The sequence below is a fragment of the Rattus rattus genome, chromosome 8 (assembly GCF_011064425.1).
Source record: "Rattus rattus isolate New Zealand chromosome 8, Rrattus_CSIRO_v1, whole genome shotgun sequence".
NCBI lineage: Eukaryota > Metazoa > Chordata > Mammalia > Rodentia > Muridae > Rattus > Rattus rattus.
The window spans coordinates 53,278,416-53,296,702 of record NC_046161.1 but is presented as its reverse complement, the minus strand read 5'-3'; the positions used below and the strand labels follow the sequence as shown (position 1 = coordinate 53,296,702).

General features: G+C 39.6%; 1 protein-coding gene across 2 annotated transcripts in view; it reads left to right on the top strand.

The window, feature by feature from the left end:
- Arih1 (ariadne RBR E3 ubiquitin protein ligase 1) overlaps nucleotides 1–18,287 on the top strand; it is a 99,976-nt gene that overhangs the window by 24,396 nt on the left and 57,293 nt on the right. For both annotated transcript variants that reach the window (XM_032909512.1, XM_032909513.1), the window contains one exon: nucleotides 10,005–10,072. In XM_032909512.1, coding sequence (XP_032765403.1) covers nucleotides 10,005–10,072 — 68 coding nt within the window. The remainder of the gene's footprint in view (nucleotides 1–10,004; nucleotides 10,073–18,287) is intronic.

Genomic DNA, 18,287 nt, shown 5'->3' with positions numbered 1-18,287 from the left:
AATTCAATCAAATAACTGTTTTGGATTATTTTACTTAATACATACGTAGAGTTTTATAACTATAATAGTATATTGTCGAAATCTTTTTAAAAATTTTATTACATTATAAAAATTGTGTATGTGCTGTGGCTCGAACATCCTGAAGGGGTTGGCTTTTTTCCACTTTACGATCCTAGGACCAAACTTAAGTCTGTTAGGCTACGGCAGTAGGTGCCTTACCTCCTGAACTATCTTCCTGGACTATGTTTTAAATCTTTGTCTGACTTCAGTCACTTCTAGAGAATTTAATTTGTTTGGTTTTGGTTGTTTTGCTTTTAAACTATGTAGCCCTGACTGTCCTGGAGTTCACTATGTAGTCAGGCTATCCTCAAACTAAAAGATTTGCCTGCTTCTGTCTTCTGAGTGCTGGAATTAAAGGCATGTTCCACCTCCGCTGCCTGGCTAAGAAATTATTTATTTTACATTGATTTATAGATTGATAGCACTGATGTCTCTTTGTAAATTTTTTTCTAAATTTTTAATTTTTTTGACATGTATGCCAGAAGAGGGCATTGAATCCACTGGAAATGGGGCTACAGACTGCCACGGGAAGCTGCCATGTGTGGTTTGGGAACTGAACCAGGTCCTCTGGAAGAGCAACAAATGCTCTTCTTGAGCCATCTCTACAGCCCCAGTAGAAACATCTTAATTATTGGTTAAACTCATGACATTTTGTGTGTGTGTGTGTGTGTGTGTGTGTGTGTGTGTGTGTGTGTGTGTGTATGTGTGCGCGCGCGCGCGCGCGCGCACATCTGGTCACTCAAAGGCTGCAAGGTGGTTGTCAGGTGTCTTGCTTTTTTTATCTGAATATTATCTGAATTTTGTCTAGATTAGTTGTCCATCAAGCTCTCTAATCTGTGTCCTCCAGTGCATGATCATGTCTGTTTTTCTACTGCTGCTAGAGATCAAACTGACGTCCTCATTATTGCTTAGCCTACACTCTTGCCCACTGAAGCCATCTCCTGAGTCCTCATGACTTTTTCCTTTTTCTTTTCTTTTTTTTTTTTTTTTGGAGCTGGGGACCGAAATGACTTTTTCCTAGAGGTTGAAATCTCTTTGATCTTCTAAACCTGACATTGACAGAAAGAAACAATTTCCTTCATAAAATGGATAGACAAGTGATTTTCCAAACTTAAAATGACAAAGCAGTTTTCTTCCTGGGCGGGTGAAGAACCATGGTGGCCTTTGCCAGGTGTACTTACAAGTGTTAGAGCATCTGGATCATATTTAGTTTGTGTGTTCACTTAAGGAAGGCTTCAAAGTACCATGGATCTGCTACATTAGTATAGTCAATTAAGCATTAAATTTTGATTTGGATCCCTTAAAATGTGAAAGTAATCTGTTGGAAAGATCTTTGGGGAATCATCACAGTACAGAGGACATTTCTTTTACCTTTCACTTTTATTTTTACCTTTCTTTTACTTGGGGGTAGCTTAGAAATGACTATTCAAACGGGAATTTTGTAAGTTCTTTTTGTCAGAATGAGGGTGGAGACTTACAGCTTATTTTATCCTTTTTGCAGATACCCTTTTCCTAGTGTATCTCTATATGAACGACTTGTCTTCATCGTAGTATTCTTCCTCTTCCTCCTTCTCGTCCTCAGTCCTCCTTCATTCTTTTTTTCTAATTCATCTCACTCTGTAGCCCAGTCTATTTTGGTACTATCTACATATACAGACTGGCCTCAGTTTTGTGGTTATCTTCCTGTCTTAGTCTCACAGATGTTGGGATTACAGTGGAAAGCCACAATAACAGACAAACAGTATCTTGAGTTTTGATGAATTAAAATGTATCACTTTACTCTTAAGGATTGTGCTTTGGATGTTGTTTCTAAGAATTATTTGCCTAACTCAAGATCATAAATATTTTTTAATTTTGATTTTTATATAGTAGCACATTAAAGGCCAGCTGGGACTAAGTCAGAGCCTGTTTTAAAACAAAACAAAACAGATTTAATAATTTTCTTTGTATATTTGGAGTAAGGGATTTGAGATTGTTTCCTGTAGCTGAGTTTGGCCTTGAACTTTTATTCCTCTTGCCTTTGCCTCCCTCAGTGCTGTGATTACAGGAGCACGTCATCATTTTGGATTATCCATTCATCTACTTATCTATAGAGCTGGTTGTCCTGGAATGGCTGGCTTCAGGCTCAAGTAAATCTGCCTGCTTCTGCTTCTTGAATGCTGGGGCTGAAGAGGTGTGCCATCAAACCCTGCTCTGGTTTATTATTATTATTATTATTATTATTATTATTATTATTATTATTATTATTATCATCATTCCTTTTAAGATTTTATGTGACAACACCCACCGTCACTCTCTCTAGACATCCAAGAGGGCATCAGATCTCATTACAGATGGTTGTGAGCCATCATGTGGTTGTTGGGAATTGAACTCAGGACCTCTGGAAGAGCAGACAGTTCTCTTAACCGCTGAGCTCTCTCTCCAGTCCCTGGTTTATTATTTTTTTTTAATGGACTTTGGATGTGATTGGATTCATATCTTTACTTTTCTCTTTGTATTTTATATAGATTTAACTCTTCCTTTAATGTGATAACAATTTTTGGTTTGACAGTTTTATGCTTTGAAGAATTCAGGAGTAAAAGAGATAGTAATTGTACCAAGTTAAATAAAAACACAGAAAAGTAGCTCATAATAATTAGATATTTACCCTTGTTGCTTTTTTCTGTAGTCCATGTTTCTTTCTTGACTTAGTTTGACTTAAGTTTCAGATGTTCACTCTTAAGAGGTGACTGTTTCACTGTTTACATTTTTTTTCTAATTCTGTTTGTATGTGTGTGTTTTGGGGTGTTAAGTCAGAAGGTGGTAATGTGTGGGAGTTTTCTCCTTCTTTCCACCTTCTGACCTTCCATCCCCAGAACTCACATCATCAGGTTTGGAGGCAAACCTTTACCATACTGAGCCAGCCAACTCACTGGCCCCTGAAATTCTTTGATGATTGTAATATCTAAAAATGAACTTTTATGGTCTCCTTTGAGAATCAGTAAGAATTTGTTTTTGCTTTTTCTGGTGATTTGAATTCTATCTTGGACACTTAATTTGTTTTAGTAGACAAGTCATCCTAGGTAGACTACAACTGCAAGTTCTTTCTCATCTTGTACAAGCAGAGTTCCATTACCTGTTAGCCTTTAAAGACTGTGCTAGGTTTGTATTTGCCTCTATTCCTATGTAGGGGTGTTGATTCTAGAACTTCAGTAGTGATTTGTATTGTAATTTGTTCTGAAAGCATCTCCTGTAAGTCTTTATATGTGCCTCATATCAGCTTCAGTCACAGTGATATATCACTGTACAGTTTCTCTATGGTGCATACTTGGGTCAAAACCAGGAGAAAACCTAATGGGACATTCAACGCTATCTTACCTCTTTCTGTCCATCTGTCTGAATTTGCAGTACTGAAGATTGGATTCAGGGACTGTTATATTGTGGGCAAGCACATTACCACTGAGGTTGATCCTAGCCTTTTAAAAATCTTTTCATTTGCCCTGACTGGCATTTAAACCTGTGAACTATAGCTTCCTGAGTATTGGGGATTACAGGCTTGCTCCTCCAGGCAGCTTCACTACCATTTCATTTGGTTGTTCTTTACCTTCCCACCATACAGTCTACCTGCTGTTTATTTTCAAGGTTCTTTGGGCCTCTGTTAGTTGTTTGTACACATTTGCCCCCTGCCCCTATGTGTGTACATATTCATACATGCATAATGTCTTAGTTAAGATTTCTGTTGCTATGATTGCCTACCAGGTTTGGCACTGCCCACAGTAACCTGGGTCATCCCAAATCAGTCAACCAACCAACCAACCAATCAAAAAATATCTCACAGGCTTCTTCACAGGCCAATCTGGTGGAGTTTTCTTTCTTTTCTTTTCTTTCTTTCTTTTTTTTAAATCTTTATTAACTTGAGTATTTCTTATTTACATTTCGGTTGTTATTCCCCTTCCCAGTTTCCGGGCCAACATCCCCCTAATCCTCCCCCTCCCCTTCTATATGGGTGTTCCCCTCCCCATTCCTCCCCCCATTACTGCCCTCCCCCAACAATCATGTTCACTGGGTCTTCAGTCTTGGCAGGACCAAGGGCTTCCCCTTCCACTGGTGCCCTTACTAGGCTATTCATTGCTACCTATGAGGTTGGAGCCCAGGGTCAGTCCATGTATAGTCTTTGGGTAGTGGCTTAGTCCCTGGAAGCTCTGGTTGGTTGGCATTGTTGTTCATATGGGGTCTCGAGCCCCTTCAAGCTCTTCAGTCCTTTCTATGATTCCTTCAACGGGGGTCCCATTCTCAGTTCAGTGATTTGCTGCTGGCATTCGCCTATGTATTTGCTGTATTCTGGGTGTGTCTCTCAGGAGAGATCTACATCTGGTTCCTGTCGGCCTGCACTTCTTTGCTTCATCCATCTTATCTAATTGTGTGGCTGTATATGTATGGGCCACATGTGGGGCAGGTTCTGAATGGGTGTTCCTTCTGCCTCTGTTCTAAACTTTGCCTCCCTATTCCCTGCCAAGGGTATTCTTGTTCCCCTTTTAAAGAAGGAGTGAAGCATTCGCATTTGGTCATCCATCTTGAGTTTCATGTGTTCTGTGCATCTAGGGTAATTCAAGCATTTGGGCTAATAGCCACTTATCAATGAGTGCATACCATGTGTGTTTTTCTGTGATTGGGTTACCTCACTCAGGATGATATTTTCCAGTTCCATCCATTTGCCTATGAATTTCATAAAGTCATTGTTTTCGATAGCTGAGTAATATTCCATTGTGTAGGTGTACCACATTTTCTGTATCCATTCCTCTGTTGAAGGGCATCTGGGTTCTTTCCAGCTTCTGGCTATTATAAATAAGGCTGCTATGAACATAGTGGAGCATGTGTCTTTGTTATATGGTGGAGCATCTTTTGGGTATATGCCCAAGAGCTGGGTCCTCAGGTAGTTCAATGTCCAATTTTCTGAGGAATCTCCAGACTGATTTCCAGAATGGTTGTACCAGTCTGCAATCCCACCAACAATGGAGGAGTGTTCCTCTTTCTCCACATCCTTGCCAGCATTTGCTGTCCTGGTGGAGTTTTCTTAATGAGGAGGTTCTATTTTCTCAGATGACTCTAGCTTGTGTCAGTTTGACATAAAGCTAGCTGTAATAATTGACCCATTGTCAGCTGGACACACAAACATTATTCAACTAGAACTTTTCTTATATGCCCCCAACATTTCATATCCATAGCACGATATAAAATATTACAAAATAAAATAAAAAAATTTAAAAGTCCCACATTCTTCCACCCCCAAATCCAAACATACAGTTGGGTGTAGTGGTGTACACCTTTAATTCTAGCAAAGGCATACATACTGTTTCTAAAAAAATAAAAATAAATTCAAACAGTCTCTTTAAACCATCCGAAGTTTCTCTAAAATATTTAGAGTTTCCCTAAAATTCCAAAGTGTCTTAACTTGTGAAAAAAATAAGCTAAATCATCCAAGAGGGAAGAATCTGGGCACAGTTAAAATCAAGGCAAAACCCAAGTCCATGAGGATTCAGTAATGATCTTCTGGGCTCCCTAGGGCTTCATTTCTCCAGCTCTGCTGTTGGCAACACAGCAGCTTGTTTCCTTGGCTCAGGCTGGCTTCACTTCACAGCTGCTGCTGTCCTTGTGGTTGTCTCATGGTACCAGCATCTTCAAAATGTTGGGGTCTCTGCTGTTGCTGAGCTGACCTTTACCTTTCCTGGACTCTTCAAGGACTGTGGCCCTGCCACATGATGGCAGGCCTCCTTTTTACATGATTCCTCAAGTCTTCAAAACCAGTACCACCTGGGAAATGCTTACGTATTATGAGGTTCGACTGCCAGCGTGAAGTTCTCCCAGCTACTCTGCAGGCCGAAGGTGGAAAATCACAGTAAATGCTTAGCCCTCTCTGGACCACAGCTTCTGTAAGCTGACTCCGAGGAAACATTTCCCAGAAGATTTTGAGCGTCAGTGTTTCTGTTGTCCTCTTGAGCACAGCTGATTGTTAACCCTTAGCTGACCATCATCAATTTTATTATCCAAGCAGAGGTTTTCGCTTTAGTGGTCTGGTCTCTTGTTAATCACAGCTGATTCTAAAGCTCCTGTTGACCAGAAGCATAGATGTTAATTCAATTTCAGGTGGCTCTGATAGAGTCAGGGCCTTTCTGTGTAGTACTAGCAAGCAGTCTTGGAACTTGCCATATATTTCAGACTGGCCTCAAAGTCAGAGATTCTCCAGCCCTAGCCTCTGTCTCCTGTGTGCTGGGATTAAAGGCATGGACCACTGTGCCCAGCTCCAATAGAGTCTTGAAGGGACTCTCAAAACTTACTTCTGAAACTTCACAAGCAAGGTTTCTATTCTGTTGTCTGCACAACTCTGAACACTCTTACCTAGTTCTGAGTACTGAGTGGCTTTTCCAAACTGCTGGCTAGTTTTATGTCAGCTTCATATGACATAAGGGAGCTTTAACTGAGGAAATGTGCAAGTACATTTGCCTGTGAACAAAGGCCGTGGTGTGTGTGTGTGTGTGTGTGTGTGTGTTTTCTCCACGTGGAGAGGTTTAATGAGAGAAGAAGAGTAGAAGAGGAGAGGAGTAGAGGCCGGCCATGAGCACGAGGTGGGAGGGGGCAAGGGAATAAGGAGAGAAGGGACAGAGGGGAAGAGGGAAAGGGAAAGAACAAGAAGCAAGAGAGCTTTTTTTTTTTTTTTTTTTTTTTTTTTTTTTTGATTGATTGATTTATATGGAAGGTCAGCTCACTTGTGGGACGCTCCACTCCTGGCTTGGAGGTCCTAGATGTTATAGGAAAGTAGGCTGAGCAAACCATGGGGGAAAAGACAGTAAAGCAAGCAGCATTCCTCTTTGGCCTGTGCATCAGTTCCTTCCTCCAGGTTCTTGTCTTGAACCCCTTTCTTGATTTCTGAAGATGATGGACTGTAAAATGGAATAAATTCTCTCAATTATCACAGCAATAGAAACCCCAAGACAGTGCTCGCTTAGGCAGCATGTATACTAAAGCCAAGACTGAACCCTCAGTGAGTGTGCTTGTTGGAGGGAGGGCGGTAATGGGAGGAGGATGGGGAGGGGAACACCCACATCAAAGGGGAGGGGGAGAGGTTAAGGGGATGTTTGCCTGGAAACTGGGAAAGGTAATAACAATTGAAATGTAAATAAGAAATACCCAATTTAATAAAGATGGAAAAAAATAAAAGAAACCCCAAGACAATCCGAAGTTCAAATGTTGCCACAATCCTCTCTCAAACACACGGTCAGGCTTGTTTGTCACAACCGAGGACCAGTTTCTGTTTTAGTTTTAGGGTTTGTGTGTTCTTAACCCAATTGGGTGTATCATCAATCGATGATGTTTTCCAGTTCCTGTATTTCAGACTTTGCCATTGTTTGCAGTTGAGACATCCACTGGGGATCTTGAAACATACATACCGCTGCCAGGGCCTGCTGTATCCATAGGTTACTTTTATGTGACATTCAAAATACAGAACTTTTTTTAGCCCCTCAAGAAGTTCCTAGTGCTTCCTTGTATTCTGACTGCTCTTCCTTCCACCTTGTTCTGAATAACCTTTTGGTGGGGAATGTAAAGGCTGTTAGTACATGACCAGTTACAGTTATGGGTTAGTAATAGTCCTTCTGGTTCTGCTCCCTGGTATAATGAAAGGAGCAGTAAGGACAGACTATCACAGTTTAGGTTTACAGGCGTCCTGCTTAATGCCTGAGGTGAGGTTTTTTTTTTTTTTTTTTGATTCTTTTTTTTCGGAGCTGGGGACCGAACCCAGGGCCTTGCGCTTCCTAGGCAAGCGCTCTACCACTGAGCTAAATCCCAACCCCGAGGTGAGGTTTTGTAACCTAATTCTATTTTTCTCATATTTACAAAGGTTTTTAAAGTTAGGCATGAAGAGAGTGGGTCTGTGATCCTAGCACTTGGGAGGCTAAGCAAGAGACTATTACATGCTTAGATGCAGGTCTTTCTTAAAAACAAAAATGTAAAAAACAAGCTAGCCAGTAAAGTGTGCTTTCAGAGTGCTTTTTTTTTCTTTTTTGTTTTTGCTTTTTGAAACAGGGCCTTAACATTCATTATGGATGGAACTCAATATATATATCTTAGGTTGGCTTTAGCCCTGCAGTAATTCTCGTCCTGACTTTGGGAGTGCTCATGTAACAGGCGTGAGCCAGTGCCTGGTTTACAGAGTGCTTTGAGACTTAAGTAAGCTGTATAATGTAGTTAATATATGTCCTGTTATAGAATCATTGTGATAGATACAATTTCACAGCAGCTCTCTTTACCAAGTTTACTTACAGTGATTAGCCAGCCAGTTACTCTGAAGCAGTCATCTAAGTCATTTGGCAGTGAGTGCTTCCAGGTGAACTTGCCTCATACTTTATTAAATAATGTGAGATTGAACCTAGGAGTCAAGAAAACCTTCTGTAGAAGGTTTTGATAAAACCAGCAGTCGGCTACAATAACCTATTGCTATTAGAACTCAGAAGAGGCACTAGCGACCTTTGTTATCCTTTCAGTTTCCTTTGTAAGTTGAAACTTAATTCCTAAAACTTTCAGGAACACTGTTTAGTGGAGGTGTATAATTTGATTGTTAATGACACTCTTATTAGATTATTTTAAGTCAACACTTCATTAATACCATTATTAACCACAGTGAAAGAGGCTACAGAGGTATTTTTGCACTGCTCTTTGATATAGAAATTTGTACATGAAACGAGTGAAAACAGACCTGAGTTTAAGCTCTGCTTCCTACACTGTGCAGTGCTTTCATGTCTTTGAACATGTCAGGATTCCCTGACCTTTTACTATCCATTGGTTTCTGGTTTTGTGACAGGGCCTCATTCTGTGGCATAAACTAACGTGGAACTCGGCAGTCTCGCTTTAGCCTCCCCAATGTTGAGATCACAGGTGAGCTACCACATCAGGCCTCATTGTGCTGGAAGTTAGGAAGTGTGCTCAGATAGTTAAGCTTGCTAGTTTAGTGAGACATGGGGATATCTGTGACAACAGCAGACTTTACTTCAGAGTTTTAGCGTTACTTCTGTAAATAACCTGATATGAAAGAGCACCCAAGAACACATATGTGTTGTTACATGGCACAGATGTTTTGTTGGTTTAGTTAAATATATGTAAAGTATACGAACTTTGGATTCCTTTAAACTGTTTGATACATATGGGCTTACAGGTTTTATTAATTACATTTAGAGTGCTGATGTGATAGTCTGTTAGATGCTCTGTACAACAAATTAATTTTAATCAATGCCTGATACTTTTGGTTTGCGTCTTAAAATAGGATTTTGTTATATAGTATGGACTTTTTCCTCAGTTTCCCGTGTGCTGGGGTTATCAGTGTAGGTCCTCAGTTGGCTTAATACAGTATTTCCTTTGCCATTTTCTTTCTTTTTGGCTTATTTTGAACCCTATAAAGGATGTACTATTACATGGTGAGCTATTTAAATAAACTAAAATTTTGTAAATTTTATATCTCTTTTGAAACATAAATATGTAGGAGAGGGTATTTTGGGTGGGACTTAGTGGTACAGCAATGCCTTTTTTTTTTTTTTTGGAGCTGAGGACCGAACCCAGGGCCTTGCACTTGCTAGGCAAGCGCCCCACCACTGAGCTAAATCCCCAACCCCCAGCAATGCCCTTTTGCTCCAGCAGTGGTGTAGAAAAGAAATATATCAGGACAGAAAACTTTGATGCATTATCAGGGAACTTGAAATCCAGCCTGTGTTTTTATTTTTACATGTCTGAAAGAGCTAGGTTTGTTGCATGCAAACAGTCCCAGCACCTGGGATTTGGGAGCAAGAGAATTGTGAATTCAAGGCCAGCCTAGACTACACAGAAAAAAACAAAACAAAACAAAACACATACACACACATACAAAAAGCCAGTGAGATACAATTACTTTAAAATGTTTTTTTTCCCCCCTCCTCCTTCAGAATCCAGCAACTATCACGAGAATACTCCTTAGCCACTTCAATTGGGATAAAGAGAAGCTAATGGAAAGGTAAGAAACTATATTGTTAGCTTTGTACTTAGAAGTAACACAGAAAGCCACTGAATTGAATTTATAAGCAAGAACTGATTTATTTAATAGTATGCATGTAAGCAAACCAATGTGTAAGTAATAATTGCTACAATTTCTTGCATTGAAAATTTTACAGTGAACTTAGTGTTTAGGAAATATCAGGTTAAGTTCTGCTTTATTTTGGAAATGAAATGTAGGCTTTACCTCAGCTTATTAGATATATCTTCTTGAATATCACAAACTAAAAATACATTTTCAAACCACTTAAAAACTTTCTTGGAACACATAAGATCTCCCTATTAGTTTAGTTAAGATATTATTCATCGATGTTAAATCTGTATTAGGCATATAAATGACATTTATTCAATAAAAACGAAAATGAGAAATTGGTTAGGTCTCCTAGCTGTCAAACTAGATGCTTGGCTTGGTGCTCTGATTTTAGAGCAGGGTTCTGTTCTCTTGGATGTTTGTTTATAAAGTTTGCCTCTCAAAATCGGCCTAGTTTTAAAAGAGTAAAAGTTACTGAGTTGGAGATTGACAGTATTAATTACCCCCTTGGTTCATTAAATTGGATATTTGGTGGCTCTTGTCAGGGTAACAGCTTCCTTTTACTCTTACCAGCTTTATAAGCAATCTTAATTGTAAAAATTGCAGCTTACTAGGAACTGAGAATATAAGTTCTGAAAAATGAATGGAAACATTTTCCTATTTGATTTTATATTCAAGTTGCTGTTTAAGTCAGATATTAAGTGATTTTGGAAGTAGAACTTCCTTTATACACCATGTATTTGAATTATAATTTAATAGTGACTCCATTATCTGTTAGATACTTTTTGATGTTATACTTCTGGTAGTTTGTTTTTGTTGGTTTTTGTTTTGTTTTTAGAAAGAGTCTTACTACAGCACTGGCTGGCTTTGGCTATGTTACCTCTGTATGTAGACCAGACTGGCTGCAAACTCACATAGATCTCCCTGCCTCTGCCTCTGCCATTGTCACTGTCACTGTCACTGTCACTGTCTCTGATGGGACTAAAGACATGTGCCACCATGAATTATCTCCTGCTAGGTTTTTTAGGGCTAGAAACTATTGCCTCCACTTACTTGATAACAGTGTTTTGAGAGTTAAGTTATTCAACTCAGCTTTGTAATACAAAGCCATGAATATGTTTGTTAGTCCCTAAAACTTGTGTTAAACGTTCCATTCAGCTTTCCCTGTGTTTGTGAAGGATAAATGCTTCTTGGCTGCTTTGACCCCCTTCCCTGAAATGTGTATTGATTTTTATTGTCATTTGCTTTCAGGCTTATTTCAGACCTCTCCTAACAGAAAGTTTTCAATTGACATTACAGTCTTGGGGTTTTCTTTTGTAACACTGTTGAAAACAGTTTTTAATTAAGTATTTTATGTAAATGATATGAATTAAAAACAAAACAAAACAAAAAACAGGTTTCTACCTGGATAGTGGTGATGCACGCCTTGAGCACGCAGGAGGCAGAGGCAAGTGACATTTCTGAGTTTGAGGCCAGTCTTGTTTACAGAACAAGTGTCAGTGTCTCAAAACATAGCAAAACAACAAAAATTTCTTACAGACTGTTGGGAACCTAAAGGTTTTTCAAATTGAATCTTAAAGTGCTATTTTTAACAGATATTCATTTTATTTTAATTTGTGTGTATGCTTATGTATCTGTATATATAAATGCAGGAACCCTTGGGACCAGAGGTTGGGATCCCTTAAAACTAGAGTTACAGTTTCTAATGGGTTCTGGGACCTGAACTTGGGTCCTCTGCAAGGACATCAGTTGCTCTTACCCACTGAGTTCTCTCTCCAGCCCCTTTAAACACTGTTTTTCTGTGTAGGGTTGAGAATATAGCTCAGTGGTAGATTTGAAACCTGGCATATGGCAACAACAAACAAATCAAACTGGTATAAAATATCTGTCTCCTAGTGATATTTACATTTCTGTAGTGTCTGATTTCTGTGTGCTTTCTAATTCTAAATATTCACCTGTCATGGGTTATTTGCTTTTAGATACAACCTTATCAAATAACATGCAGGTGATTTTTTAAAAACTTAAAAATTGTAAATATGATAATTTTTGTTTAGCTTTAGTTAAGTTGTACTCTGTCATTTTTTGTTTATTCTATTAACACTATTGGATTTTTCTTTTGTTAATCTATAGTAACATCCATGTTTTGTGTTTCACTTTTCCTGGTAATTAGTTTATACATACAGATGTGAAACTAAGCTTAGACTAGGTACAATATCTGTATTCATTTTCTATACAACATGAACACTATCACATTTGTTCTTTCCTATCCTTTTCTCTTTCCCCTTAGCTTGATAAGTTGACGATAATTTATTAGTAAACTATTTCTTCCTCTCTACCACCCTGGTCTATAAAAAATTTCTTTTTGAGGGGCAAGTGTGCACGTGTGTGTTTATGGTCATGTAGAGGTCAGAGGATAGCTGTTAATGAAAGGACTCTTAACTCAAATACACAAAAAACTCTTAGAACTCAACAACAGCCTGATTAAAAGCTGGCTAAGTGCTGGCCTGGTAGCACAGCACCTTTAATTCCAGCGCTTGGGAGGCAGAGGCAGGCAAATCTCTTGAGTTCAAGTCCAGCCAAAACTACATAGTGAAGCCCTGTCTCCAAAGGAAAAGGAAAAAAAGGGTCAGGCATTATTGGCACATGCATATGATGTTATCTTTTGGGAGGTTGAAGCAAGAGGACTAAGCATCAGAGGCCTTGATTATATAATGAGTTCTAGACCAGTCTGAGCTTTATATCTAACCTTATCATCCTTAAAGTTAAGGGAAGGAAGTAGAGAGGGAAGGGCTGGCAACTTTAGCAGACATGGATGTCTGTGATAGAAAATAAACATATTTTAAAGATGTTTAACATAGGGATGGGAGATATGGTGCGGCAGTTAAAAACATTCATTGGGTGCTCTTCAGAGGACCCAGGTTCAATTCCTAGAACTAGGTGGTAGCTCACAACCATCTGCAACTCCAGTTTCAGGGGATCTGATGCTATTTTCTGGCCTCCGTGGACACTGCAGAGTGTGGTACACAGACATAGATACAGACAAAATACCCATATACAAGAGGGTGAACTCTGATGTGCCATGTATATTAAAACAATGGGATACTACTACAAGCTGTGAGAAGAGTGAGACTCTAAACTGCTCACAGCACTGACTGGGTGGAGAATATAAAACATTAGGAGCACTCACTCATTGCGGTTGGGAATGGAAGACAGTGTAGCCACATGGGAAGGCTGGCAGTTTATTAACAGAACAAAGCATGTCGTCTAAATTATGGACTCTGATGATGTCAGTATAGAGTTATTGAATGTACCATTCTCTGGTAGGATTTTGATAGTAGGTTGCACTTGTAAAGGAATGTGGTGTGGGGAGGGTGGCATGCTTCTTTTTGCTATGAACCAACTACTCTTAAACAAGAAATAAGGTATTGGTAAATGTGATGGAGAAAGAAAAGGTACAAATCAAACATACTTATCCCTTAAGGCTGTTATAAGAATTAAATGAAGTGTATGTGGTGCTACATATCTTTAAATCCCAGCAGTAGGGAGGCAGAGTCAGTGGATCTCTGAGGTAGAGGCCAGCCTGATCTACAAATGGAATTCAAGGATACCTAGGGCTTAGAGAAAGACAGTCTCAAAATCAAAGGGGTCGAGGTATTGGACATAATTGTACTTCTTTTACCTGTAGTTTTAAAAGTTTAGAGATGAAAATTTCTTAGTTGCCTACCCACCTTCCAAGGACAGGTTTAGAAATAGAGTAAGCCAATAATCATAGAATGTAATAGAGTAAAATAGTCTTATCTTCCTCTAGAAGGATTAGGTAAAGATAACATAAGAAAATCATGTTTATTATAAAAATAGCTGTTGAATCAATAGATATTTAAATAACTGAATGAATTAATGGAGTACAATTTCTCCTAGGAATGCAATAGATTATTAAGAAAAATTAATCTAGGGGTTGGGGATTTAGCTCAGTGGTAGAGTGCTTGCTAAGCCCTGGGTTCGGTCCTCAGCTCCGGGGGGAAAAAAAAAAGAAAAATTAATCTATGTACTTAATACATTAGCAGATTAATGAAGAGAAAGCAAAACATAAGTATAGAAGTTAGTGAAACTGTACATTTACCAAACATTAAGTAAAAGTAAAAAATCTTAGTAAACTAAAAAGGTAATACTCGTAATTTATATCACAATTATATTCAGTACCAAAACACAGTAAAGAATCATCACTTTAGCTCTTAGGTTTGAAGCCAGCCCTGGCAACTTATTAGGAAACCCATTTCACAAGACTGCAAATACAAGTAGTGGATACCACCACCATTTAGATACAGTGAGAGTTCTGATAACATAAGGAGCCAGGCTGTTGACACAAAACCTATGATCCCAATTATTTGGGAGACTGAGGTATAATTATCAAAAGTTCAAGCTTTACTGAACTACAGAGAGTTCAGAGCCAGTCTGGGCAACTTGGTGAGACTGCCTCAAATAAAAAATTTAAAAAGGCTGGATATGGAAACATTGACAGAAATTGCCTATTTTGTATGAGGCCCTACTACTGCAGAAAAATATGAAGAATTTAATTTAATGGCCTGAAGAAGGAAAAAGAAGAAAGATAAAGATTGTATATGAATAGCAGCATCATCTGTATAGGAAATCCAAAGAGAATCATCTGATAAATCAGTAAGATGACTGCCTATTAATCATCCAAGAACTAAAACCAAAGTAATTATCAGTGTCCAAGGTCCTTTCTCTCGTCATCCCCCGCCCCATTGGAATCCTCAGTTAATAAAAGGCATGAATTGTAAATATGCTGATGAGCTTCAGTTATACAGAATTATAATAAACGTGGGCAATGTTGATTTTTTTTTATTTTTAAGATTTTTATTTATTTTATGTATGTGAGTGCCCTATATGTATGTATGCTTGCATGTCAGAAGAGGGCATCAGACCCCATTATAGATTGTTGTGAGTCGCCATATGGTTGCTTGGAAACAAACTCAGCACCTTTGAAAGAGCAGCCAGTGCTCTGTACCACTGAGCCATCTCTCCAGCCTGGCAATCTTGTTGTTAATGCTTGTTACATTGTTTTTTTAATTATGTGTATGCGTGTATGCGTGCATATGAGTGCAGGTGTCCATGGAAACCAGAAAAGGGGTTTGGATCTCTTGGAGTTGGAATTAGAGGAGATGGCAAGTCTATAACCTGATTTGGATACTGGGACCCAAATTTGAGCATCCATCCATCCCCTTTGTTTCCCTCCCTCCTCCCTCCTCCCTCCCTCCCTCCCTTCCCCACTCCCCCTCCCTCCTTCCCCTCCCCTCCCCTCCTCCCTTCCCCCACCCCTCCTCCCTCCTTTTCCCTCCCTCCCTCCCCACTCCTCCCCCCCCTCCCTCCCCCTCCCTCCCTTCCCCCTCCTCCCCCCCTCCCTTTCCCCACTCCCTCCCCCCCCCCTCCCTCCTCCCTCCCTCCTCCCTCCCCCACTCCCTCCCTCTCCCCACTCCTCCCCTTCCCCACCCCTCCCTTCCCCCAACCCCTCCCTCCTCTTCCCCACTCCCTCCTTCCCCACCCCTCCCTCCCTTCCCTCCCTTCCCCCACTCCCCCTCCCTTCCCCCACCCCCTCCCCTCCCCCCCACTCCCCCTCCCTCCTCCCTCCCACTCCTCCTCCTCCCTCCCTCCTCCTCCCTCCCCTCCCTCCCTCCTCCCCCATTTCCTCCCTCCCTCCTCCCTTCCCTCCCCTCCTCCCTCCCTCCCTCCCCCCTCCCCCTCCCTCCTCCCCTCCCTCCCTCCCTTCAATTTTTAAACAGGGTCTCAATACAAATCATATTTTTAAGTCTTGCTTCCTTTTTGGTAGTACTGAATTATTTAGCTATTTTTGCTTATTTTGATGTACTTAACATTTTTGACAAAATAATTTTCCTGCTTTTTTCCTCATTTTATTATAATAAGTCATATCAGTATATCTTTTGTATTACATTTTGTGAGCCCTGGTGCCTTGAGTTGATGGTCCTGTAGGAGAAATAGAGCATTTATAATTCTTCTTATTTGCATCCATACTTCTTAGTCTACAGTTAACCTAATTTACTACATTCTAAAGATAAATATAATTTATTATTTAAAATTATGAACTTTGGGCGAAGGGTGGAGAAAGAGTGATCCTAATTTTATTGTCTCCTGGTCTCAAACAGCTTCTCATACTTTGTTTCTCCTTTTTCAGTCGTCTTTGTTGTGCTGGGGATCAGACCCAGGAGGCATTATGTGTAGCAGGCAGATGCCCCATCACTGAACTACACACCAACTCCCTGTTCTCTGTCTGTGTCCGTATCTCTCCCCTACAGCCCAAAGCCAGTGTATGCCTGCCTGTGTCCACTGACTGTGACTCTTCTGTTTCATAACAGTACTTTAAATAGGGATTTTTGCACTCTCCTGGTTTTCTCATGCTCCTCTGGGTGAAACAAAGCAGAATCAGAGCTGCATCCACACCCTTGTTATCTTGCCATTGTGGATTTTATGTGATGTTGCTTCCTTTACTTCTTCCTTTTCTGGAATACTAGAGTTAGCAGTTTAAAACAAAATTTAAATGGTTAAGTTGAGAAACAAGCCAGGTGATGTCCCAGTTACCTGGAAAACCATGACAAAGGATTTCTTCTTTTTTTTTTTTTTTTTCCTTTCTACCACTGAGCTAAATCCCCACCCCTACAAAGGATTTTGATATCATTTGAGAGAGCCTCTTAAAAATATTTCTTTAAAGACTGAGAATCAGATTTGTGCCACTAAGAAAGTATCAGAAGCACTGTTAAAGTGAAGGTGGCTGTCTCTCTAGTTTTACTGTTGAATATTGCCTCTTGAGACATCTGAGAGATGGCTGTCTCTGTCTATTGAATTGCCTCTTGAACCTTCTTTTAAGTCTTAAGTTTTTGGTGACTCTGCTGAATGCGTCCCCCAGAGAAAGGAGGGAGCAAACCAGAGTTGTTTTCTTTCTTGACGAGGCTAAAAAGCTGCTTCTCTAAGCTTTCTACTCTGCCTTATGATGTCTGTTTTCATGTTGTACTTAACTAGAATAAAAGGTTTAAAGGGGAACTGGCAAGATAGCTCAACAGGTAAAAAGCACTTGGATATGTTCTGTGATGACCCGAGTTTGCATCTTGGAATTTACCAAGGAAGAAAAAAAAAAATGAATGCCTGCAAGTTGTCCTGACCTCCACAGATGTACTGTGCTGTGCTTACATGTGCATACATAGAAAGAAAGAAATGTAATTTTGAAAGTCTTTAATAATTTCTAGACACCGATTTTATTTTTGAGGTAATGCTTAGGTTGGGCATTGAAGAACAGGGAAAACTTGGAAGGCCTGAGCTGGTGACAGTGAGTTCCAGGGTCCTTGTAGGCTCCAGAAGTTTAACTCAAATTGCTAAGTAGCTCAGGTTGCAAACATCTTAGTCCACCACACCATTTAACTGGCTTTAGAAAATATTTTAGTCAGTCGACTATTTTTAAGCTTTCTTTTCTGAAATAGAACTTTATTAAAGTTATGATATTATTACAGATGTTAGAAACAAACCACCAAAAATGGCGCTGGAGAGATGGCTCAACAGTTAAGAGCACTGACTGCCCTTCCGGAGGTCCTGAGTTCAGTTCCCAGCAACCACATGGTGGCTCACAACCATGTATATATAATAGGATTGGATGCCCTAATCTGGTGTGTCTGAAAACAGCGACTGTGTAAAATAAATAAATATATAAACAAATCTTTAAAAAACAAATTAAAAATGGAGTTCCTTTTAGAGTTAGAAACAAGTAAAACAGTTTTTTTGTTTGTTTTTGTTTTTGTTTCCTCCACCTTGGCCTTTCAGATTCATAATGACTAAATGTAAACTTTAAATCATTTTAGTGGTATAAAATGGGTGTTAATGAATTAGCTGATATGTGTAAGGTGTACACAAATGCAGGGTTTTTTGAGGTATGATCTAACTAAGTTTATCCATGCTAGTCTCAACTTTATGGGTTCAGGTTAGACTTCTTAATAGTCCTAGGGCTATAGTTGTATGCTACCACTTCCTGGTCTTTCCCAAGTCCTGTAGTTGTTCTGAAGCTTACTACTGCTAAGGAGTGGATGAAAGAAAAGGGCACTTAAGAATGGTGTTACCCGGGTTGGGG